At 37.6% G+C, this 26,073-nt stretch overlaps 2 protein-coding genes across 36 annotated transcripts in view; one reads left to right on the forward strand and one right to left on the reverse strand.

The window, feature by feature from the left end:
• Positions 1-27: 27 nt before the first annotated feature.
• On the forward strand, positions 28-22,863 carry Fbxo22 (F-box protein 22). Of its 2 annotated transcripts, XM_046427878.1 has the most exons (7): positions 28-210; positions 559-697; positions 4,832-4,919; positions 5,499-5,594; positions 10,304-10,468; positions 16,383-16,548; positions 19,335-22,863. In XM_046427878.1, exons 1-7 carry the CDS (start codon positions 68-70, stop codon positions 19,750-19,752), a joined length of 1,215 nt encoding a protein of 404 aa, XP_046283834.1. In that variant the 5' UTR covers positions 28-67; the 3' UTR covers positions 19,753-22,863. The 2 variants fall into 2 exon arrangements, with proteins under 2 accessions (XP_046283834.1, XP_046283835.1); XM_046427879.1 differs by lacking the exon at positions 10,304-10,468.
• The window catches only part of Nrg4 (neuregulin 4), a 202,647-nt gene continuing 191,630 nt past the window's right edge, over positions 15,057-26,073 (reverse strand). For all 34 annotated transcript variants that reach the window (XR_009225257.1, XR_009225256.1, XM_058573787.1 and 31 more), the window contains one exon: positions 15,057-16,792. Coding sequence is in view for 32 of the 34 variants with exons in the window: in XM_058573787.1 (XP_058429770.1) it covers positions 16,755-16,792 (38 nt within the window). In the remaining 2 variants the exon portion in view is untranslated. The remainder of the gene's footprint in view (positions 16,793-26,073) is intronic.

Genomic DNA, 26,073 nt, shown 5'->3' on the forward strand with positions numbered 1-26,073 from the left:
ATCGTACGCCGGCCTAGCCAGGTGCCTCCGAGCCGCCGTAGTGCTTGTGCGAGCGGGTTGGCGAGGAATGGAGCCGGTGGGCGGTGGCGGCGACCGCTGCGGCTCCTCCTCCGCAGACCCTCGGAGCACCTTTGTGTTGAGTAACCTAGCGGAGGTGGTGGAGCGTGTGCTCACCTTCCTGCCCGCCAAGGCGTTGCTGCGGGTGGCTGGGTGAGGAGAGGGGGAGGCGGGAAGCTGACCTGTGGGCATTCCCCGGGCTGGCGTGGTGGGAAGAAACCTTCGGGACTTAAGAGCTCCCACGTCCGTCCTGAGGCAACCCCCACCTATGAAGTGCCCTTGCTGTAGTGTTCCGGGAACTTTTCTGAGTGCGAAGTTCCCCCTGAGGTTTTTTTCCACGTTCGGCTCTTTGGCCGAACCAGTACCCACACACCTACCTCACCTGCGGACGTTGGATCCTGCAGGGATCTCCAGCTGCCACGCTAGCGGGTGGGTGGGGGGCGGTCTTTGAGCCACGGAAGAGGTGAATGCCTACGACCTTTTGTGCATTTGCGTTCCCAGTGTGTGCCGCTTGTGGAGGGAGTGTGTTCGCAGAGTGTTGCGGACCCATCGAAGTGTGACCTGGATCTCCGCGGGCCTGGCGGAGGCCGGCCACCTGGAGGGGCATTGCTTGGTCCGCGTGGTAGCAGAGGAGCTTGAGGCAAGTAAGAAGGGGTGTCTGCAGTCAGTTGCAGGGTTGGTGGGTCAGCCTTTGGGAATTGAAATTTAAAAATCCCAGTATTGTATGTGTCCTTGTTTTTGTTGAAGAACATTTTCTTGTGCCAGTGAAAAGCCTTATGTAATAAACGATAGCTTTAGTGACTGTATGGTAACGGTAATTTATTTGACTATTCATCAGATGTTAGCTATTCTAAGAAAGCTTCACAGACCCTTTCCCTTGAAGCAAGTGGTTTTCGTCTCTGTTTTGCAGGTAATGCAATTGAGTGTCTCTTGCTCAATGCTACACACTGGAAAGCCAAGAAACAAAACTTATTCCCAAGTATTTCAACGCCTGCCCTGTACTACTTACTATCTCTGGGCCCCCTTTTCAAAAGGTGCGCCAGTAAGTGGGAGGTAAAAACGAGGACTGTGAAGTTAGACAGTGAGATTGATATCTCACTAGGGTGTGAAAGAGAGCCCTTTGAGAGTAAATTGTCAACCTGATACTCTAATCACTCTCTGTACTTGAGTATGTATAATGTACAAACAAGAAAATTCTACATAATCACAACGCAGCCATCAAAATCAGGAAACTGTAGTTGATCTATTTTTTTCCATCAGATAGCCTCAGACTCCATTCAGTTTGTCAGTTGCCCCAGTAATGTTCTTCATAACAAAAGGATTCAGTGGGGAATTCTTTTACCAATCAGTCACTTTAAATAAAGTTCAGATTCTTTGGTCTGGAACAGTTTCTCAAGCTTTTCTTGACTTTCCCAATCTTGATACTTAGGAATATTAGAAGCTAGTTGTTTTGTAGAGCATACATAAACTGGTTATGTCTGAGGTTTATTCAATTCAGATTATGTTTCTTTGGCAAGAACTGCACAGAAGTGATGTTTGCTCTTCTCATGGCCTTCTTTCAGGTAGCATATGGCTTTCATTTGTCTCATTACTGAGGAGATTATCTTAAATTACTTGATTTGCTTGGTATCTGTCAGGTGTCTTTACTGTAAAATTAGTTTCCTGCTGTAATGAGTGTTTTGTGGAGAAATACTTTGAAACTGTTTGAGTCCTCTTTCAGTTTAATCACTTATATTTGTAAATACTCTTGGTCTGTTATTCAAGGGTATATCTGTTACTATCAGTATTTATATTGGTGTTCAAATTATCCCCAGTTTGATGAGTGGGAGCCCCTTCAGGCTGTCTTCATTGTCTTCCAGAGATGACTCCATCATCTTTGAACACTTGCCTGGTTTCTGGCACAATGTGGTTTAAGCTTGTTAAGTGCTGTCTGCTTCAGTCCTAAGATTGATGATTTCTCCAAGAAGCCCTGGTTCCTTTAAGTGGAGAATGGTATTTAGAAGCTAAAATCTGGACTTTAAGTGTACTCTTAGCTCTTGAGAGATTTACTGCTTTAAAGCCCAGTCAGTGGACAGAACCAAGGAGTGTATATATGTATCTATAGTCATCCCTTTGGATCTACTGTGTATTGGTTCTAGGACAACCCCATCCCTACTCCCCACCATCCACATTTGGAAATCCTTGGATACTCAAGTTCGTTATGTAAAGGATATAGTATTTGCAGATAACCTATGTATATCCGTCTATATTTTCAGTAATCTTCAGATTACTTAATACCCAATACAATGGAAATACCACATAGTTTATACTGTATTGTTAGAGAATAATGAAAATAATGTTAGAGAATAATGAAAATTTTGTGCATGTGCAGTACAGATTAACTTTTTTCTCTTGAGTATTTTTCAACCACGATTGGTATCCCTGAACTCAGAACTCACAGATGTGGGTGCCGAATGTAACATGCCTATGTATGTATATACATCTCTTGCCCATTTATAACCATATTTCTATCCATCTATATCTGGAAACTCATGAGTTTCTCTTTTTTTTGGATGGTGGAACTGGGGATTGAACCTAGGGGTGTATTGCCACTGAGCTACATCCCAAGTCCTTTTTATTTTTTACTTTGAGACGGGGTCTCACTCAGTTGCTGAGGGTTTCTGAGTTGCTGGGGCTGGTCTCCAAGTTGTGATAGTCCTGCCTCAAAACCTCCTGAATTGCTGGGATTACAGGCATGCACCACTCACCTGGCACATAATCCAACATAGGATTCTTTCTATCTTTCTGCTCATATTTGTACCTCCCTTTTGGACAATGAAAAACTTGGCTCTCATCTTTCTTATTATATTTAGATAGCAGATGAGTGCCCCATATGTGACTGATGGTCTGTTTCCGGTTTCTTTCTTTCTTTTTTTTTTTTTAATATTTTTTTTAGTTATACATGGGCACAGTATCTTTATTTTGTTTATTTATTTTTATGTGGTGCTGAGGATCAAACCCAGGGTCTCACAAGTAAGAGGCAAGTGCTCTACTGCTAAGCCACAACCCCAGCCCCTGTTTCCTGTTTCTTTGTGTCAATTTTCACCTTAACTTTTTGGGCTCTGGGACCCAGACCCAGGGAGCTGGTCAGTGTACAAAGGCAGACTTGTTGGAAAATTTTCTTTTCTGATACTTTGGTCCAAATCCTGCTCTTTCCAGGTTTGTTGTTTGGAAAAACTTGGAAGTTCAAGTAAAAACTTTTCCACAGAAATGTTCTTTGGAGCTTCATTTATAATGCAGGAAATTAAAAACAACCTAATGTTAATCTAATAAATGAAGTCATTACGTGATGAACTTTAAGGTTCATTTAATGATAAAACAAAATGTTAATGAAAGTGAAAAACACAGATTACAAATTATGTTTAGTTAATCTGTATTATTAAAAACAAAAAGGGAAGAGTAATAAGCTCCAAAATGTTAGCATAAGTTTCCTTTGGGATTAGAATTGAGATTTTTTTTTTCCATGCTTTTTTAAACTTTGTGTGGTTTTCAGTTTTTTACCATGGCAGGCATTATTTTTATATAAGAATTAGGGAAATTCAGCAGTTGCTTTTCAGGGGGACTAAAAAAGACAGAATCATAACATCTCAGAACTAGACTTCAAATATTTGTCTAAGAATAGAAAACTTGAAGCCTAAAAACTTTGTGAGGGTTATTCTGCTGGCATATGGCAGAGGCGGTACTAAGCCCTAACCCTCTTGGGCCTTTTCCTAGGTATCACAGACTGAAATGCCCTGACGGCCAGAAAGGCAGCTAAAGTGGAGTAGTGGCTCAGAGGAGTAGTAAGGCCATAGCAGGTCTTTTTGTCAGGAGGCATGCAGTCTGTGTTGTTAGAATGCTCTGATTTTCAAAAGAATGTGGAAACCCTCATTTTATCCAGAAATTTTGTGGAATTTTAAATTTTGGCAACGAATGTATATTTATAGGTTATATCCAGCCTGGAGGCTACCACTGGTCATCATGCTTAGTATCTTATAAGTTTATCTATCTGGAATCTACTCTGAACTTACCAAATTATAATGAATCAACTTTTTTCCCCATCTGACCAATAATGAAACTTTATTATAAACTGAGTATTTTATTCTGATGGTTTTCACACACACACAAAAAGGAAAATATCTTCATCCTTTTTTTAATTCAACCATGTCTGTAATGTGAAGTTTAGTGAAAAATCAATGAATATGAATAAGCAAGCCCTGCTTGTAGAGGAAATAGGACACAAATAAGGATCCCAAGTACTGAGAGAATCTAGGAGCAGACTAAGACAGGAAGAGAGATGCAGGGGACCTGGGGAAATGGGCATGTCTGATAATAAGAAACTAAGGGCCTTCAAGGAAGCTTGAAGGTGGGGCTAGATATGAGGAAAGCCTGGACTATTTGACATGCTAGGCAGCAAGGAGAGGAGTAATAGAGCAGCATCGCACCTTCTGTCTGGTGAAAGGTTTCTGTTAAAGCAGGTGGCATCTTTTGCTGGTACTTAAGAGCTTAAATTACCATTATAAAAATGAACTTGAGGGCTGGGATGGATTTGACTTCAAGAAGTAATTAGGTGCTCAGTAAAATGATCTTAAAATGCAAGGGCTAGAGTGAAGAATGAGAAGTAGACAAACTCGGAACCAAACATTGTCCTAAAGGAAGGGAAGGTAGGGGGGGCATCAGTAGTTTGGACCAGGGAGATACCATGAAAGTGGTCACAGATTATGGGATTCAATTTGATTTTTTGTTTTCTTTACAGAATGTTCATATCTTACCACAGACAGTTCTCTACATGGCTGATTCAGAAACTTTTATTAGTCTAGAAGAGTGTCGTGGCCATAAGAGAGGTAAGTATCAAAAGAAAAAGCCCCCCACCCCCATTTCACTCTGTACCTTCTTTATGGCGTTACTTATGACTTTGCCTATGCAAGGCTTTTAGTGTGCTGGCTTAACAGGTACCTTTTACCTTTTACCTACAGATCCTGTAGGTAATTGTGTGTTCTTGGCTTGCTAAGAGAAAAAGCAGACGAAGCATCCATGATGGGCACATTGAGGCCCAGAGTTTGATTTAGACAATGGTTTATCATTGTCTAATTTGACTCTGCAGTCATGGTAGTTCTGCTGTAACATCAGCTAAATAAAGAGGTACAGTAAACAGCAAGCCTCAAATTTAGCTGCAGCTGTTAAATTTGATGTCACTGGGCCAAGAGCGGTATATAAACAAATGTCAAAAACAAACTAGTAATGCTAAAGGTCAGATTTAGAGTTTAAAATATAAAGCAGGAGCCAAAGTGGAGAAACCTTTTGTTTTTAGGCTTTCTTTTAAATCATTCTCTTGTCAAATATTTGCCTTTTTTTTTTAAAACATTGTCAGATTTAAATGTAAATGGATGATATCTAATAATTTTGCTACTATATTATTACAGCAAGGAAAAGAACTACTATGGAAACCGCATTGGCACTTGAGAAGCTATTCCCAAAACGATGCCAAGTCCTTGGGATTGTGGCCCCAGGAATTGTAGGTGAGAGAAATTGCAACTTGATGATTTCTTCCTTGCTTTAAGTGGGGTCCTATAGAGTGGTGAATTATTTGTAGGTGAAAAGCACATTATTCTTTCTGGTCATTCAAAATACAATAAAGTTGGTCATATTTGCCATGATTTTCATTTGACTTAAGTTTGTTGTAGTTAGTAATTCAAGTCTCAGTGCTGCTACCTGTATAAAACAAATATAATGCATCTCTTTTCAATAGCCATTCATTAGAGGGAATGTTTGATCACTGAATTTTTGCTGTTTTTATTGTTGTTGTTATTATTATTATTATTTTATTCTTTTCTGTAGGTAATGGGGGAAAGAGAGTCTGTTGAGGCAGTACAGGTATAGTGGCTAAGATACATACCTACTTGGATTCCAGTGGTACTGTTTAGTATCTGTGGCACTTTGAGTAAGTTATCTGACGTCTGTAGGGCTTTAGTTACCCCATCAATGGAATGGGATGATGATGGTGGTGATAGAACCATCCCTGGAGTATTGTGAGGATTAAATGAATTAATACATGTAGTGCATTTAAAAAGAGATGTGCAGTAAGCAAATGTTAGCTATTATTGTTTTCTTTGTTCTGACTTGGTAGTACCTAGTACTCTTTAACCGGCCTCTTTTTCTAGTTGTTGACCGACCTTTATTTTGTTTATTTACATGCAGTGCTGAGAATTGAACCCAGTGCTTCCTCACACATGCCAGGCAGGTGTGCTACCAACTGAGCCTCAGCCCCAGCTCTCCTTAATCTGGCATTTTTAATCTTCACTGAAAACTTGTTTTCTTTGTGGACCTGGGATTGAACCCAGGGCAAGCACGCCACCACTGAGCTATATCTGCAGCTCCAAAAGATTTTTGCTATAAATTTGGGAATCTTGTATAATGAAACAAAGAAACCCTATTCATTTCAAGTGTTTAGAAATGAATAGGGTAAATACATAGTTGTTAGGGACTGTTTCATCAGCTCCCCACTACTGTACTATTATTCTGTCCACCCACTCAGGCATGTCATTTCTGATTGGATTAAGGAAACGATAGCAGTGACCCTGGTTTTCTTCAAACCTTTGAATTGTCCTTAAATGATTGATCATTTCTTTACCATTACTGGTTACTAATAAATACAGAATCATAGCTCTTTTTCCTTGCATCATTTTCTTGGTCTCCCCTCTGTATCTCCTGTGGCTTCTCTAAACATACAAGTTTTTCCTTTTTAAAATTTCTGCCGAGGGGAATAGGGGAGGAGAGAGAGGATAGGGCCAGACCTGGGTGACACTCTCCCTTGTGAGCCTTGCCTTACTCGGCATTAGTTTTGATTTGTGTTTCTCATCCCCCTAAGTTCTGCTGTGATCTTGATGTCAGGACAGTGCCATTCCAGCTCCTTTAGTCAGGGCTTGGTCTTTTGTATCTTCTTGGTTCCCTATTACCCTTTTTACTGTTTCTGATTCCCCTACAGCTGGTACTTTCTTTGAGTCAGTTCCTCATGTGCCTGAACAAAGTTTCCACCAAGATAATTTTTCTTAGGCCACTGTACAGTGATTGTTTCTAAAACAGCCATGATAGTTACTAGTCCCATCTTCCTTCCTTATGGTTGGAAAATTTTCAAGTTTTAGAAAAATCTGTTCATTTTTTACAGGTGCATATGTTACTTTTCCACAGATAAACTTTACCTACAGTCAAATGTAACATCTTTAGTTTAAAATTTATTGAGTTTTGACAAATTTATGCCCTTCTGTAATCAACCCACTAGTCAAGATAGGAAATACTTCCACCACCTGGGAGAGTTTCTTCTCATTTCCTGTTAATTCCTGCCTTTGAAAACCTATTTTGATTTTTCTGACTGTAGGTTAGTTTTGCCTGCTGTGAAAGTCACATAAATGGACGTGATCTCTTTTTGTGTTTTATCTTTCACTCAGTATAAATATTTTTAACAATGTGTTTTTGAGATTTGTTTGTTATGTTAATCAGTAATTCTTTAAAAAAATTTCTCAAGTAGCATTCTATTATATAAGTAGATCATGATTTGTTTTCTCATTCTCTTTTTGATGAACATTGTTATAATTTCCAGTTCCTAAGTATTATGAATGAAGTTGTTAAGAACATTTGCCTTTGTGTATAGGTCTTAAAATTCTTCTTAGGCAGTCACCAAGAAGTGGAATAGGAGGATCTGAGTGTTGATGTAAATTTAACTTAAAAGGAAACACCAGTTTTCCAAACCAGTGATGTATGAGAGTTCCATTTGCTCCATATCCCAATAGTCATGATTCTTGTTAATTTTAGCCATTATAGTGGGCATCTAGAGGCTTATGATAGTTATAATTTAAATTTTTCTAATGACTAATTATGCTGAGAACTTTTTCATGAGTTTATGGGCTATTTCTATGTCAGTTTTTGTGAAATGTCTTTTACTGATTTTTTTTTATTGGAATGTTTGTCTTATTGAGTTATAGGAGCTCTTTATATAGTTTGAGTCCTCTAACAGGTGTAGGTATTATAAATGTTTTCTCCTGGTCTGTGGCTTTTTATTGTCTTAATAGTTTCTTTTAATGAGCAGAAAACTAAAGTTCAGTTTATCAATATTTTTCTTTCATAGTTAATTTTTTAAATGTCCTTTGTAAGAAATCTTTGTCTATCTCAGATTTACAAAGGTGTTTAATCTCATGTTTTATTCTATAAACTGTATAGTTTTAGCTTTAATATTTAGTTCTGTGGCCTAACTTGAGTTAATTTTATATTTGTTTGTAAGGTAGGTGTTTAAAGTTAGTTTTTTCCCCATGTTTGTGTAGTTATTCTGTCACCATGTCTTTGAGAGTTTTCTTTCCTTATTATGTTGTCTTGGCAACTTTGTCAAAAATAATTTGTTAGAAATAATTGAGCCAGGGCTGGAGTTGTGGCTCAGTGGTAGAGCACTTGCCTAGCACGTGTGAGGCACTGAGTTTGATCCTCAGCATCACATAAAAATAAATATAGGTATTGTGTTTACCTACTAAAGTAAAATTTTAAAAAATAATTATTGAGCCTGATTTTGGGTTTTATTCTCTTCCCTCAATCTATTTTCTATCCTTAAACCAAATAATATCATCTGGATTCTTGTAGACATCAGTGTTCTTGTTAAGGATTATTTGGCTCTCTGGGTCCTTTGCATTTTCACATACATTTTCAGTATATCAATTTCTACAAAAGAGTCTTGTTATTTTAATTCAGATTGTTTTGCAGTCTTCTAAATACATATAAAAAATTGCTCTTATGTTTTGATATTTTCCGTGGAACAAAGGGCCTTATCATAAACTCTGAATTTTTGTTTTCATGTATTTAATTCAGAATATATTTTGTGGGTTTGGTTTGACTTGGAAATTTTCTCTTTGAGTATATATATTTTTTCATTTTGCCCTAAATTTGGTCCATTTGGTTTGTGATATGCTTAACACTTTTTTTTTTTTGTAGTTAAAGATGGACAGAATGCCTTTATTTTATTTGTTTATGTTTATGTGGTGCTGAGGATCGAACCTAATGTCTCATGCAAGCTAGGCAAGTGCTCTTCCACTGAGCTACAACCCCAGCCAGTTTTTTTTTTCTTTTTTACACTAGTAATAATAATTTAGTATTACACAAAAGAAAAAAAAATTAAGCACCACGGACTTAACCACTCTATTAACTTTATGAGGTTTGTGTTTATATTTGTGGTGTAGGTAAAAACAGAATATAATTTTCTGTGATTTGTAACTTCCTGTATTATGTATTAGTCTGCTAGGGTTGGACAAAATACCACTGTCTGGATGGCTTAAACAACAAATTTATTTTCTCATAGTTTGGAGGCTGGAGGTCCAAGTTCAGCATTAGTTTTTCCTGAAGCTTGCAGACAGCCTTCTTCTCTCTGGTCCTTTTGTATACCTTGTCTTTGTACAGAGTGAGCCTGGTGTCTCTTCCCCTCTTATGAGAACTTTAATCCTGATGGAATAGTGCCTACTGTTATGATCTCATTTAACTTTTACCTCTTTAAAGACCTTATCTCTAAGTACAATCACAAAGGAGAAGTTAGGCCTTATATGAATTTGGGGAGGGGGTAGTCTATTACATCTGCCTTTAAAATGCACAGCACATTACAAACATATTTTCACGTCAGCAGATAACATATCTGGCATCAGTCTTAATGGCTACATTCTGTTGTATATATGAAGCTTTTAATCTAAATACTAAGGTAGGGCATTTAGGTTTTTTCCCTTTTACTTTCTGTTAAATCTATAATAAAAATAGTTGTGCATACATATACTTTACATAATTAGCAAATTTCTTTGGGATAAATTTTTAAAAGTGGATTTACTATGAAAAAGTATTTGCTACTCAACTTTTTGTTTTGAAAAACTTAAAGCCTGTGGGAAAGTAGCATGATAGAATGAATACACAGTAATCACCCTTGTATCCTCCATTGAAAAAATTTTTGCAACATTTGTTTTTTCTTTGTTTATAAAAACCATTTATTTCTGAGCCATTTGAGAGTAAGTTATACACATCATGACATTACACCCTAAAAACACCAAAGCTGAGCATAATTTACCCCCAATAGTGGTTATTTAGCTTGGCATTTGTATTAGTGACTTAAACTGCAGTTATCTAGGTGGGGTTGGTCAATTTACATTGTTACCAAATCAAATTCTGTTTTTATTGAATCTGTTCTCAAAACTGCAATTTTTTCCCCTAGTAACTCCAATGGGAACAGGTAGCAATCGACCTCAGGAAATAGAAATTGGAGAATCTGGTTTTGCTCTATTATTTCCTCAAATTGAAGGAATAAAAATACAGCCCTTTCATTTTACTAAAGATCCAAAGAACTTAACACTTGAAAGACATCAACTTACTGAAGTAGGTAAGTTACTGTTATTTATTATTAATTGTTTTGTTGGTTAACTTTGTTTTAACTTTGGCTTGTTGGTGGATATTAGTTTCCCTTAAGAAAATCCAAATGAAGTACACCTGTTACTGGCAACATGGCTAATTCAAGCCAGTGATTCACAGAAGCTAGTACTGTACATTTTGTTTTTTTTTGTTTTTGGTGTCAAATCATTTTATTGAGAAGGTTGGAGATTAAGGAGTGCGGAAGTGCTGAAATTAACGATTAAATCCGACGTCCGCTGCAGGGCCAGACCTTGCCGCCGCTGAAAAGCAGTACTGTACATTTTGTTAGAATTGGTTTGCTTTTTAAATAGTTTGCCTTAAAGCCCAAGAGGACAGAATGAAAACAATTACATTAGTGCTCTGTGGATAATAAATTTATTTGTATTTAATTATGGATTTTGAAGGAATTCTTGCTCTTTGAATAGTGTCTTATAGTTTTGCCTAGTTTTGTTTTTGTAAGCTGAAAAGTATTTTACACTTATAAATAAACATTTATTATAAAAGGTTTTAGAAGAAACAAGTTGTCTCTAAGTGGACTAATAAGATAGGAACTGGCATAGTGAAATTGGGAAGTGTTAGGAAAGGTCTGGGAAGGCACAGTCTATCCATATTCAGGGTTGTACTGGGACCAAAAGACAGGAAGTGTGGCTGGAAGAGGTGAATCATGAGAGGTGAATGTGAAGAGGTAGAGGGCTGGCTGTGGGTCCAAGTTTTGATGAAAAAAACTTAATGCAGTAAGCAACAAACTAGCTACTTAAGCAAAACATTGTGAAGGCCTTTTACCTACATCCGCAAATAAACTGATTGGACTTTAACTCATTAAAGTTAAGGTACAGATAAGTCTCCATTATTTGAAGTGGCACTTATCCCAGCAGGAATTTAAAAAAAAAAAAAATGTGTAGCAACAAAGAGAAGATTTGGTTGGTTTAGTAATCAGGGGGAAAAAAGGACTAGCCACATTAAGACTAGTTTTTACAACTACCCCTGACAATGTAAAAAAGGCCAAAACACAAAATTTGGGCATCAGCAACTAAGACTAGCAGCTATGAGCAGCAGGCCATTTAATTGGAGGATGGCAGACATATTTAGGAAGAGTATGGAAAGTTTAAACAGCCAGCTCTGTGAGGCAGGGTAGTGTAGCTATTGAGAATTCAGTTTTTTATCTGCCCTAGTTCTGCTACTGTCCAGGCTTTTAGGATGAGTTTCTTAACTTTTCTAAACCTGTTTACTTTTCTATAAAGTGAAAATAACTACAGAGTTATGGAGATTAAATGAATGACTTATGTAAAGCACAAGGGCCTGAAGAGAAGGCAATCAGTTGGAGGAAATTAACAAATGATTAGATCTAAGGGAGTAGAGAGACTGGGGGACTTAGTGATAACTTCTGAATTTTGTATCTAGGAGATAGGGATAGTGGTGATTCAGAGAGCAGATGTAGGGAACTCTGGGACAGAAGCAGCAAGATGTGGGAGAAACAATTAGGAAAATCAGACCCCCTCTGAGACACTTGTTTTGGCTTTTGATTTAATGTTTTTGCTGAAGGCTTTCTGGCCAAATCTTTTTGCTTCCTTTGTCTGGAGGAGTGGTATGCCTCCCTGGGCAGTTCTTCCTCCTCTGTTATCCTGGGCACCTTGGGAGTCTTCGGTGGGGTTCTTATACGTAGCCCTGGTTGAAGCTAGAATCCTCATTTTGTCAGTTCAAAAGAAAGCCAAAATCTTGAGCAGAAGAAAGCATCCATTTTATGATAAAATTGTAATTTTTGTTAGACCATGTTTGCTTTGTGGACCAAATGTAGGAGTGGGGACACAGCCCCAGGTTTATCCTGCTTGGTGATGCTTTCATATACTGTCCTTTTCTGAGCTACTTGCTGTGATCAGTTTGAGCCAAGGCATCATTTTCATCCTTTGGGAAACTGAAGCGTTGCCTAGATTGGGATGGTAATTTCTGTTCTCTCATGCTGTCTTATGTCCCACTTTTATGTGTTTCTAAATTTGGACCATCTCAATTAGACAAGGAGTGAGTGAGTGGCTGGAGGCTGTGATGTGGGGCCTGGGTTGCTGAACCAGATACCTGGGGCCAGATCCTTTTCTTGTCTTTTATGACACTGGAAGCATTCTGTTCATATCAGTGTCCCTCAAAGTTTTTCTGTAAGGGGCCAGATAGTAAATGTTTTAGGTTTTGCCAGCCAGATAGTCTTAGGTGCATCCGTTCAGCTCTGCTGTGGGAGTGCAAATGCAGTTGGCCGTGCGTAGAAGAATGGCTGTGCTCAGATGAAGTTCTGTTTAGAGAGAGAGAGAGAGGATGTGGGCTGGATTTGGCCTAGGGACTTAGTTTGTCTTCACTTACTTTATCGTACATAACTGCAGCAACTATAAGATGTCCTGTGAAAGGCTCACAATAAGCAAAGGGACTAAATTCTCTTATAAAACTGGCAATGGCCCTGAAGACAAGGGATCTTGTGTTTGATTTAATTATAGTTCTACTAGCTAGACCCTGCATATAGGAGATGACATAATCTGACCTAGTGTCATAGTATATATAATTTTATACAATACTGTTATATTCTTTTTGGAGGAATCTTACCAGAATGTGCATTAAGAGAGTAGGTGTAGATTGTTGTAAGGTCTGTATGATATTCTGTGTTAAAATTAGTCTCTGGAATGAGAAGGGGGTGCAAAACCCACAATTGATTCTTAAGGATGTAAAAACTATCTACTTAAGGATGTAAAAACTATCTACTATCTCAGTAAAATTTCATAAAAAGCCATTACTTATTCATTGAAAATCAGTTTGTGGAGCTAGAGTTATGGCTCAGTGGTAGAGCGCTTGCCTAGCAAGCGTGAGGCACTGGGTTTAATTCTCAGGAGCACATATAAATAAATAAAAAATAAAGGTGCATTAACTAAAAAATATTTTTGGAAAATTTGAAAAAAGAAAAACTGGGTATATGCTGCATGTAAACCTCTGTTTGTGATGACATTGTCCCGGCCTTCTGGACCTCCCAGTCAGCAGGGCAGGCCGACTGAATGAAAAACCATACTGCCAGGTAGAAGCACAGATGTGCTAGAAAACATACAACCAGGGGGCTTAATAGACTTAATAGAACCTTGGGAAGATGGAAAGGAGGCTTGGGTAGGAAGGAGTATCGTGGGTGGTTTTTATATTCTTTGCTGGTCGCTGACAAAAAACCCCAGCAAGATAGCCAAGAGATCAAAGAATGAAATAGAAAAACCTGGTAATTCCCGTGAGGGTGTAGAAGTGAGTTCCCACAGCTCAGTTGGGAAACCTAAAGAATATCCTGCCTGGGAGGCATGAGAGGAGGGGTCTGTGATGGAAGCTGAACCCGCAGGCAGAGGCCAGTCAGGAAGGCCAAAGGAGGACTGTTGGGAAGCTAGGAGTCTCAACACAGGAATGGCATGATCAGAAATGTCTCTGGAAAATGCCACTGTGGCTGCAGGGTGCTGGTCGTTGTAGAGTAGCACAGGAGTGGATGCAGGATGAGTTCAGTTTGCTTTGTAGTGTACATATTTCAAAACATTATCTTGTACATAATAGCTATATATTCACATTAAATTTTTTAAAAATCAGATGCAGGAAAAACAGGATGCTGTTGTATTGGTTAAGGCAAGAAGAAGTGGCATTTTGGGCAAGGGTGGTAGCGGGTGGAGTTGAAGAGAAGTAGATCAATTCCAGAGAAGGTTCAGAGGTAAATGGATGGCATGTGGTGACTGATGCAATATTTGACGTTGAGAATAAGAGAAGTGGCATTGATCTCACCTAGGTTTTTGGCTGGGTACAGTTTCACAGTAAAGAATGGACTAGAAGGTGCAGTTTGGAGGAATCAAGTTATTAAAAGTTGTTTTGAGGGGCTGGGGATGTGGCTCAAGCGGTAGTGTGCTCGCCTGGCATGCGTGCGGCGCTGGGTTCAATCCTCAGCACCACATATAAATAAAGATGTTGTGTCTGCCGAAAAACTAAAGAATAAATATTAAAAAAAAAACAAAAAAAAAAAAACTTCTCTCTCTCTCTCAAAAAAAAAAGTTGTTTTGAACATGTTGAATTTGAGATGGAGATAGTAAGTAGACAGTTGACTGTCAGAGCTCAGGAGAGTGGTCGGGATGCAGGATGCAAATTTGAGAACCATCAGGTGATGAATGGTAACTGAAGCAAAGGGGACTGACCGGCTTCAGTGATGTGAAGCTGGGAGGGAAGGCACTCATCAGTGTGTTGACGGCCCTGGGCTTACTGAAGTAATATTTCTGTCATATCCCTCCCTTTTGCACTGAAGACTTTATTGAGACTACTCAGTAAGTAGATTGAGTAATTTCCTAACTTTTCTTTGAATAGCCATGACATTATCTTGGGCTAGTCACTTCTTTGGGGTTATCAATTTTGTTTGTAAAATAAGATTAGACCCTTGATCCAGAGGCATTTTCTAACTGAAAATCTGTTTTATAATTTTTTTTTTCTCTCAGAATTTGCTAGGCTGGTCTATAATAGAAGAAAAAGACACTTTAGTAGTGATCTGTGAGACCCGGTATTATGAAATAACAACATCCTTTCATTATTCAGATCAGTAATTTATTGTGTAGAGAATAAGAAATGACCCAGAGGCAGTTTCCCAGAATCATTATTTGATTTTGGTAATTAGTCATTTTTCTACCCCCATATTTTGTTGAACGAGCCTTATTTCTAGTAACCTCACCTTTGGTCTATCAAGATGGAAGTCATGTGGCCAAATCAAATGGAAACACGAGTGTGGTTAGGTTTTGGATTTCTTTCCTGTCCCAGAAGCCACTCTGTTTGATAATGCTATTGAATTTCTAATTGATGTTCAAAAACAAGGTGCCAGAGGCTCAAGTGAAACCCTGGGAGGGAGCTTTGGGAGCCCAAACACAGCCTGATCCCTAGGACTCTGCCGCCCCCTGTTGCTAGCTGCTTTTAGTCCGTATGCCACAGGTCAAACCTGTTCCTGTTTTCCAAAGGCTAATCCACCTTCACTCCCACCTATTCCCTGCAGTAGGTGGACAGATCCTGTATTTCTGTGGTATAGTAGTTTCCCAAGGCTGCTGTAAGAAAGTACCTTGATGACTTAAAACACCACAGATTTATTCTGTCACATTTAAGCAGTCAGAAGTCTGAAATCAAGGTATCAGTAGCGCCCCACTCCTGGAGGCTCTACGGGCAAATCTGATGTCTCTTTCTGCTTTTATAGCCGCTGACGTTTCTTATGGTTGCGTCGCTGCAGTTTCTACTTCTGTGGTCACATTGCCTCCTCCTCTGTCTGTCTCCTTTGTCTGTCTTTTATTTTAAGGGCACTTGTCATTGGACTTAAGTGTCCACCTGGATAATTCAGGTGATCTCATTTCAAGATCCTTAGTGAGGTCTGAAAAGATTCTTTTTCCAAAAAGAGGCTCACATTGATAGATTGGGTTTAAGGTGGATATACACTGTAGGGGGTACCATTTACCCCACTACATGTAGTTGGTGCGTTTTGTCTGCAATTTCTTTGGCTCTTTAAATTCCTCAGCTGATAATCCTATTGTTCTCTGCAAACCAGTGTCCCTTTCATTTCAGGTGGTGATCTGTTTGGAACCAGCTGTGTCCATAGAGAGCTGCTGCTCAGTACATAATTGCTTTCTTACTTGTTGGGTATTGATTGTATTATTTTCAAACAGGTTTTCTAATGAAAAAAAATAATTGCAGCTAAGAATTTGAGTTAGTATTTAAAAGTTTGTAAAAAATGGGAAACTTGACAGCTGAAGCACTAAATTGCACTTCCTTAGGAGTGCCAGTAATTAGCAGTAGCATTTCATTTTGCAAGATGTATAAGATAATTCCTCTTCTAAGGCTGTTTTTAATTATTGCTTTTCGTTTCTCTGCAGGTCTTCTAGATAACCCTGAACTTCGCGTGGTCCTCGTCTTTGGCTATAATTGCTGCAAGGTGGGAGCCAGTAATTACCTGCAGCGAGTAGTCAGCACTTTCAGTGATATGAATATCATCTTGGCTGGAGGCCAGGTGGACAACCTGTCATCATTTACTTCTGAAAAGTAAGCTTTCTGTGCTTCTGATTTCTTCTGTGAACGAAGGGAAATGGTCTCAGGTTTTCATTACTGTAGACTTAGGTTAAGGGGCTTACTCAACATAATTCTGCTTATAGTTGAAGAATTAAACATAACTTGTATTGTCCTTTAAGAATGTCTTCTTAGTTGGACTCACATTCTTCTTAAAATTGATTTTCAACATTGCCTGTTGATCAGTTCTGGCACTCTGTGACCTCAGTATATGCCATTTCTGCATAACAAGAAATCATAAATTAAGTTAAAATAAAATAAAAGCAAAGGCATTTTTCCCCCAAGTACAGAATAGATTTGCTAATCAGGGACACAGGTTCAATTAGAAACCAGACAAATGTTTTGTTGTTAAGGGGAAAGAGGACTAGGTTTTTAAAGGGAAAGGGGGAGGAATGGATTGACTCTGCTGCTCAAGTTGTTTTCAGTGACTTTAGATTGAGGTTGGGGTCTGTCCACATGTTAAGCTGTATAGTATAAGGGGCTGTTGCAAGAATGTCATCAGTAAGCAGTCTTTTGAGACAGACAGCTAGTTAGTCTAAGCTCCATGACTGGAAAATGTTGTAGGCAGTAGGATAACAAATACTAGTCTAGGGTCTTATATTCTTTTTAGACAGCATTGTTTGGAGGTTAAAGATGGAGGCAAACTGCAGCCTTTCAGTGTGTTCTAAGGCTCACAGAGGAATTCTCTTGAGCAAACTATAGCCATTTTATTTCCACACTTTCTCTGTTTTTCCTTCTTTAAAAGGACATATATGGTTAAAGTGTATTTTCAGGGCAGAACTTCCCAGACAGAGCCTCTAATATGTTCAGTGTTTTAGAAATCTTCTGGTGTTAGGGATGTGGGGTGGAATAACATCTGTGGCAGTTCTCAAATCTGTTTGGTCACAAAACCTTTTCTCCATGGAACATCTTGCAGGTATTTTATTGGTTTTCAACATATAATTTTAGAAATTCTGTACCATTTTGAAAGGTTGTTTCAAGTCTGAAAATTGATTTTATTACTAAAACTTTTGCTTTCAGAGATAGAAATATCCTATCTTTGGATCCATTATTTCCTTCTCAATCTTGTTTCATTTTGTTGCTGCACAGGGTCTCTATTTCAAATTTGAGTTTGAGCTCTGGACATGTTTCTGAAAGCAGTAACATGCACTCCTACTCCACCCCCAATGCCATCTCTAAACACTAGTATTTATTCCTCACTGTATTTGTGTTTAGTATTTGGATCCTGGAATGGTGACATGGGACAAAGAGTAATATACATCATCCCAGTTACAGGGTCTCTCCTGCTAGCCTCCATTGATGTACCAGGGAAAGTAAACAGCTAAGTCCAATGTCCCTGGACTGCAAGTGAGAAAGAAAGTACATTAAATTTTAGACAGTAGGATAACAAATACTAGACTTTACATACATCTGAATCTCAGTGGCACTATCTATTTTCCCTCTTCCCTAGATTTTCTTCTTTGCTATTACCTTTAAACTGTAAATAAACCAATGGTGATTTAACATCTATTTCAGACTTATAAATCTATTGGTGTGGCTATTTATCATCTATTTTTTATACCAATATGGGAAATAAGTCCCCTGAAATAATTACACCTCACACATTAATTTTAATGTACTCTTTGTTCTCTGTCAGTGGCTAAGAGAGTCCATAAATGTTCCATCTTAACAGCGAGCGGATACCCCAACCTGCCTCAGCCCCCCAAAAGATAAATAATTGAGGCAAGAAAGTGACAACATGTATTACAATTGTATGCCAAAGAGGAAATGTGACAAAAGGGAACCTAAAAAGAAGATGGAGGGGCTGGGGTTGTAGCTCAGTGGTTGAGCAATTGCCTTGCATGCATGACGAATTGGGTTTGATACTCAGCACCACATAAAAAACGTAAATAAATAAATAAATAGATAGATAGATATTGTGTCCATCTACAACTAAAAACAATTAAAAAAAAAAAAAAGATGGACTCTGCCTCTTTCAAACTGGTTTTGCACAGGCTGTTCTTATTGAGTCTGGTTTCCTGCTAGCCCAGTGAATCTTAACCATTTTATAGATTCATATGTTGATAAAATGAGAGAAATTAGAAATGTAAGGCATTTACTTTGTTTCCCCTAGTGGGTGTTCACTATCTATACTTTATAACTCTGATATTTTCTAAGGATGAAATTTCATTTAAAAAAAAAAAGTGCCAGGTAAATAAAGACAATGCAGAAGTCCTTATGATCAGACTAAGCCAAATTCTAGGCTCAAAGTAAGTATTTGTTTACACAACAAACATAAAGCTAAGACTTCTGGAGTATTAACTTTTAAAATTCCATGATTATTTTTAATTATTTAAAATTAATTTTTAATTCATTTTAAATGATTATTTTTAATTATTTAAAATTTAATTATATTTAATTATTTAAAATTAAGTTTTAAAATTCCATGATTATTTTTAAATATATCTCTTTCAGAATTTGACAGGTGGTAGGGAAGAATACCACAGTGTAAATCATACCAAGAAGCTTCACTAACTAGGTTTCTAAATGAGAAAATATTGGTGAATTTGCATGACATATCTTTGTATTTGTGGCTGAAAAGGACAGCTGCTTACTTCTTGATCTGCCTTCAGCAATCTAACATACCACTTATATCTGGGATATGGTCTTTGACCAAGCAGAGGCTGCTAAAGGTAGCAGTGTCTCTCCCTCAGTGCATCATAGGGGTTTTCTTCTATACTTTAGGTATTTCATGATACATTGCCCCTCTTCTATTTTTTCAGAAACCCTCTGGATATTGATGCCACAGGCGTGGCTGGACTGTCATTTAGTGGGCACCGAATCCAGAGTGCCACGGTGCTTCTTAATGAGGATGTCAATGATGAGAAGACTGCTGAGGCGGCCATGCAGCGCCTGAAAGCAGCCAACATTCCAGAACAGAATACCATTGGCTTCATGTTTGCATGCGTTGGCAGGGGCTTTCAGTATTATAGAGCCAAAGGGAATGTCGAGGCTGATGCATTTAGGAAGTTTTTTCCTAATGTTCCCTTGTTTGGCTTCTTTGGAAATGGAGAAATTGGATGTGACCGGATAGTCACTGGGAACTTTATATTGAGAAAATGTAACGAGGTAAAGGATGATGATCTGTTTCACAGCTATACAACAATAATGGCACTGATTCACCTGGGGTCATCTAAATAAAGCCATCTTTAAAGTGGCTTTTGCAGTATTCAAAGTATTGACTTTCAACTTCTGCCTTTTCCACAAAATGGAAACTTGGGATATGTATATTTCAGAAAAAGGTAACTTTAGCTCTGTCTGTTCTGTAGCTTTGATAGATGTTCTGAGATCACATTTGGGTAATTTTTAATATATTAGATGAAGGACAACTTTGTACACAACACACAACACGAGTTGAAAGCTTTGCGTTGGGCACAAGCAAAGAAGTTGTGGCTGTGTTCACCTGTCGAAGCTGCTGTATAAGGTGACTTTCAATAGTCTTCCTGCAAGGAATGATCAAAGGGTGATTCACCAGTGAGATAAAGATTTAAGGCATTCTGCATCTACCTCTTTGTATTGGTAAATGACCTTTTAGCAGAATCTGGAAGATATTTTTTTCCTCCCTTAATATCAGAGAAAAATGAAATGGGTTGAGAAATCTTTCTGCTTTCCAATTTTACCAGTTTTCCCCCCCAGATACTGTAATAATATAATTACTTTTTTACTTATGATAAAAATTTAACTTTGTTTTGATACTCTAAAAGTTGCTCAGTCAGATAAAATTGTTGAGAGACTTTTATAAATAAAACTATTTTCCTTAATAAAGAAATTCCAAGAGAAGAAATTTTTCTCATATAGTTTCGTATAGCTAATTGGCAGACCAGAAAATTCTATCACCTTATTTTGATTTTATACCAATAAAACATACCTTACAAACTCATTCAGATACTTTTCTGTATTTCAAAAGCAAACTAATCCTTTGTAAATGAAAAGCTGGAATGTAGGTATTTGTTAGCTGGTCAGTCCTATCATTCAAGTTTGAATTTCTGACACACAAATATTTGAGAGGGGCAGAGAATACCAGTATCCCCTTAATATCCATTCTTACCTTTTATTCTATCACAGTGATAGAAACAAACAAACAAAGACTACATTTCTCAGTGTCTCTTGCAGGTATAATTGTTTTTTGGCTGATGAACATGATGGGAAATGATTCTCTTTTTCTGCCTCTTTTTCTATCTTGTTTGAAATGTACATCTGGTCATGAACCATCTTGGATGCTGCCAAGGAGGCAGTACCCCATTGTGGAAGAAAACCAGACAGAGATTCTGGGTCCCTGTATACCTTTGTTGAAGTACCTCCATAGCAGATCTGACCTGCCTGACTCCAGACTGTTTGTTTTACAAAATACAAATCAGCTTGCTTAAGCAGCCTTCCTCTTCCATCCCTAGGGCTTTATTGTATATGATCTTATAAAGTGAGATAAATGACGTGGCATTTTTATAATGATTAGGGGTTTTAACAGGACAGTAGAAAACTTGCAATATAAGTAAAAGCAAATGTATTAACATTGTTCCTGATTTTCTGTCACTTTTCTCCCAACTTTTTACCTCGTAGATTTTTCTCTTGCTATTGTATAATACTTAAAAGGTTCCTTTATTTTATGAGTATTTTAAATATTCCTGAAGAGTTACTTCCTTTTGGAGTTCCAGAAAAGTCCAAAGAAAAGTTTGATTGAGAGATTTTTTTTAATCTGTATTTCTCTTTAGCCATTTGTTAACTTTTCTATTTATTAACTTTTCTGTTATTTGACACTGATATGTATTATCAGTTAGCTAGTAACTCCAAAATCCTAGTCCTTGAATATGCTTAAGTAGAAACATAGACAAATATTTTAGAAATCTTGTTCCTGATATGAATCAGAATTGGTTGAATAAGAGAGGAAGGAGGATTTTAAAAGCTGAAATTATGAATAAAATAGGCATGAGAATTACATGGATTTTTAAAAAAATTAATACTCAAAATGTTTTGCTACTTCTCAAAGGAGAATCTGCCACAGGATAACTTGCTAAACATCTGACATTGTTTTGGGGTTTCTTTTAATAGGTTAGCCTTTTGGCACTTGTCAGAGACAATAAAATCATTCAATCACATGGTTGTAATCTTAGTACAAAGTAAAAAGGGGAGAACTTGACCCAATAGAAGTAATAGTATATCTCAATAACAAAAGCCATCCTTTCTGCATCTCAGAGGCTGTGAGGTTGTATGGAAGTAATTTAACTAAAGTCAGAGCTATATTACAGTTTTAAAAGATCTGTCCTACAAGCAAGCATTAAAGAGTAATTACTGAAATTCCTTGAGATGGCAAACCATTGTAGCCACCTGTGAAACTGCAAAAATGATCACATAAAAAAAAAAAAGAGACATAAAGGTGAATCCTTACTGTCTTCACATGCTGAGCTGTCTTAAGATCAGATGATATGATGGTTTATTTAATCAAGACACTTAAAAACACGGATTTCTTATACTTTGAAAACAAAATCATTTGTGGGGCTGTAGTTTGCTTTATAAAAGGCTGCATCAAGGAACATATTTCCATTCCCTTTGGTCCAAGTAGAATGAAAACTCTAACAGCCAAATAGAAATAGGAGAAGGAGGGAAGGTGGACCTGGGGATATACTCTGTGGAATGATGTAACAGTAGGTTGTTTCATTACTATTTTTTCAGTTTTGCTTAAAATTAAAGGATCATCTCAACCCATGAAGCCAGAGAGCAAAAGATTTGCCATGATTTACACTGCACATTTAACAAAAAATAAACGTGCAAAGAATTATATTGCAAGAATAAATTTACAAATCTAGAACTTTCTATGTAATCTGAAGAACCTTTCAAGTAAAAATATAATTGCTTTTGTCATACCCATACGGTCTGGTCCAAATTAGCATTGCCATAAAATCAGTTTTAAGGGAAACAGAATACCCCAAATTCCCCTGATGGTAAATCATGAGATTCCACGATTGATTTGATTTTCAGTTGTAAAAACTGAGTATGAGTCGGCTTAATGAAAATGTTAAATGAAATCTGTAATAACATCTTTGTTTGATGAACAAAATTAATATATATGTAGAGTGTACTAGAAAGCTATTTTAACGTGGGCCCTATATAAGTTAGGATAAGGAGTCAAGTATTTACGTTATTTTTATTGTATATATTCACTTCTGCCCTGTGCCACAACTGAAGACTAGTTACTAGAATGTATGCAACTGTAAACACTGGCAGAAGCCAATAAATGTCTTAATGTTTTGGTGCTAAGAGTTATATGGAGTTTTTCATTTTTTAACTTTTTTTTATCAAAGTTTTTAATCTCTAATGACTTATCACAGCCAGTGAGATTGGTTAATATTGGTTTTAAATGCAAATTATCAGATTGTGGAGAATTTTGAGACAGTCTTAATCTTTTTCTAATTCTCACTAAACAAAATTCAATCACCATACATTTGGTTCTTAATAAATATACTCTGTTCATAGTCATATCATAATACTAGAATTACAGATGGGATTAACACACAATTCACTTGAGTTACACCAGCAAAATCATGGATTAGGAAGCTCTGAACTCATTCCCCAAAAGAAACAACAAAAACAAGCAACTGTCTGAACCAACTTTGTTAAAGCTCTGGAAAATAGTCAAGAGGTTCATTGCAATCAAGAGAATGCCCAACTAAAAAACCATCTTCAAAATGGTAGGAAAATTTTGTGACTTTTACTTTTTTCCCCCACCCCAGGCACAGTGATTGACAGTCTCATTCTTGAAGCAGTAAAAATCCAGTTTCCATCCAGAAAATTGAAGATGTGGAATAGACCTTATTTACAAATTATTGGAAACATTTTTTAACTTGTCTGTTCAACATCTGAAGGATGGAAGGTAGGCAGTGCTTTAAGAACTATAAGATCTACTGATGCCTGGGTCAAGATATTGTGGGTAGAGATGTAAAATAGACCAGCTAGGCCCAGAGGAGAAGCTGGAATGAGGCTTTGAGAATTAGGACATTGAGAAGCAGTCGTGTACAAGAACAATTTAGAATGTCACACATGCCTAGGAAGACACTTGCAAAGACCCTAAGCTTTCACGTGTGGTCCATGTTGGAGAACCGCCCTAGCACAGAGTCAGTCTGCAAAAACTAGAACATTTAAGGGAATTTTTGTCAAAGTAGATGAATGAGAAGAAAGAAACCAGAGACTTGAATGATCACACAAAGAACAGTTTTTGTAAAAATTGCTATCAAAACAACTGGATAAAAGCCTTTAAAAATAAATCAGCCAACAAATTTTGAGAAAAGGAGAGAATCTGATGTCTAGAGTTATAATGGTGAAATGCTTTTTTCAACTCAGAATTACAAGGGATACAAAAGAATAGGGAAATAAGGCCCATTCAAAGAATCAAGATAACACACTGTCCCTTATGAAGTCCAGACATTAAACTTACTAGACAAAAGATTTAGCGGCTCGGGGAGCTGAGACAGGAGGATCATGAGTTCAAAGCCAGCATTCGCGAAAGCAAGATGCTAAGCAACTCGGTGAGACCCTGTCTCTAAATAAAATACAAAAAAAAAAAAAAAAAAAAGGGCTGGGGATGTGGCTCAGTGGTCAAGTGCCCCTGAGTTCAATCCCTAGTACCAAAAAGAAAATTCTAAAATATAGTCAAGGAATTAGATGATGATAAATGAACAAAATCAGTTTCAAGAAAAAGGAATTATAAAAAATCAAGAAAATTCTGGAGGAGAAAAATATAAGAAACAATTTTTACTAGACGGATACAGCAGATTTGAATGGGGGAAGAAAAGATGAGCAAACTTTTATAGAAAGACAATTGAAAACAAGAAATTAAAATATATGAACACAGCATAAAGAACAAGAAAGAATGAAGACAAGCAAACAGCATAACAGACTCGTGGGACAACAGCTATGTGTGACAGACATACAAACCTAGTTCCAGCTACAAAATATCCATTCTTTTCAGGGGCACATCAGTGCTTGTGTTCAGCCACCCTTTACTTAGTAATAGCCCTGAAGCACAAGAATACACAAGAATAGTGATGCTGGCAATTTTATTGTAGTATATTATTATATTTGTACTATTACAAATATATATTATAAATATATATGTGCACTTTTATACACACAAACACACACACACGCACTGGTGACCAGACCCAGGTCCTGACACATGCAAGGCAAGCATTCTACCACTAAGCTATCCCTCCAGCTCTGTTGTTAATCTCTTATTGTGCCTAATCCTATAAATTATCCTAAGTATGTATGTACAGTCATGTGTAGGTAAGAGACAAGGATACACTGAGAAATGTGTCCTTCACTGTACAAACATCATAAGATATTCTCAAACTAAGTTACAACATCACTAGGAATATAACCTTATGGACTACTGCTATTGACCAAACCATCTATTATTTAGTACATAACTGCATATATATATATGGTTTGGGACTGTTGTCTCAGGCATCCACTGGGGGTCTTAGAATGTAGCGCCTGTGGATACAGTGGGATTATTATTTAGGCCAGCATCCCTTATGAATACTGATGCAAATTCCTCACTTCAAATACTTGAAACTGAATGCAACAGATTGAAAAGGATTATACACTATGACCAAGTGGGACTGATTCCTAGAATGCAGGGATGACAAAATATAAAAATAAATATAATACATTATATTAATGGGGGGATGTTGAGAGCCACAGCCGAAGGGGCCCCAGCAAACTTTTAGCTGCCAGCAAACTTCCAGCTGCCAGCTGATGATTGGCTCACAGCGGCCCCAGCAAACTTCTAGCTGCCAACTGATTGGCTCCTCTGTGGTGATGCTCATTGGGCTGTTTCCCCACCTTTCAGATCAGGAGCTGCTCACTGGGGGACTTTTGTTTGGCTCCGCCCACGCGACCCAGCCAACCGGCCTCAAGAGCAGGAGGAGAGGGGGAGGTGGAGAGGCTTGTGGGAGAGGCTTGTGGGAAGCTGGTGGTGGCAGTTGGGCTCTGAGGGAATTCATGAAGAGCTGTGTGGTGCGCTGTGTGTGTTCTAAAAATAATGTTCGTTTCTTTTGACAAGTAGCTCCTGAATTGTGCCCAGCCAGACTGCGGCAGGGGGACATTACTCGATCATCTCAGTGAGAAAAGGCATTTGATAAAACTTAACTCCCTTTTATGATTGAAAATACACTCAACAAACTAGTAGAAGGAAGCTACCTCAATACAATAAAATCCATATATGAAAATCCCACAGTGCTCATCATACTCAGTGGAGAAAGACAAAAGTGTTTCCTTCTAAGTTTAGTAGCAAGATGAGGATGCTCACCTTTACCACTTCTACTCAATGTCTACTGGAGTCTTAGCCAGAGCAATCAGGCAAGTAAAAGAAATAAAGGCCTTCAAATTAGCAAGAAAAAATTTATCTCATTATAAATTATCGTTTTAAATTATAACTTGTAATTAATTGCAGGATCTTAATATGTA

Source organism: Marmota monax, unplaced genomic scaffold, assembly GCF_021218885.2.
Source record: "Marmota monax isolate L192 unplaced genomic scaffold, Marmota_monax_Labrador192_F-V1.1 WCK01_AAM20220418_F8-fsc00111, whole genome shotgun sequence".
Taxonomy (NCBI): Eukaryota; Metazoa; Chordata; class Mammalia; order Rodentia; family Sciuridae; genus Marmota; species Marmota monax.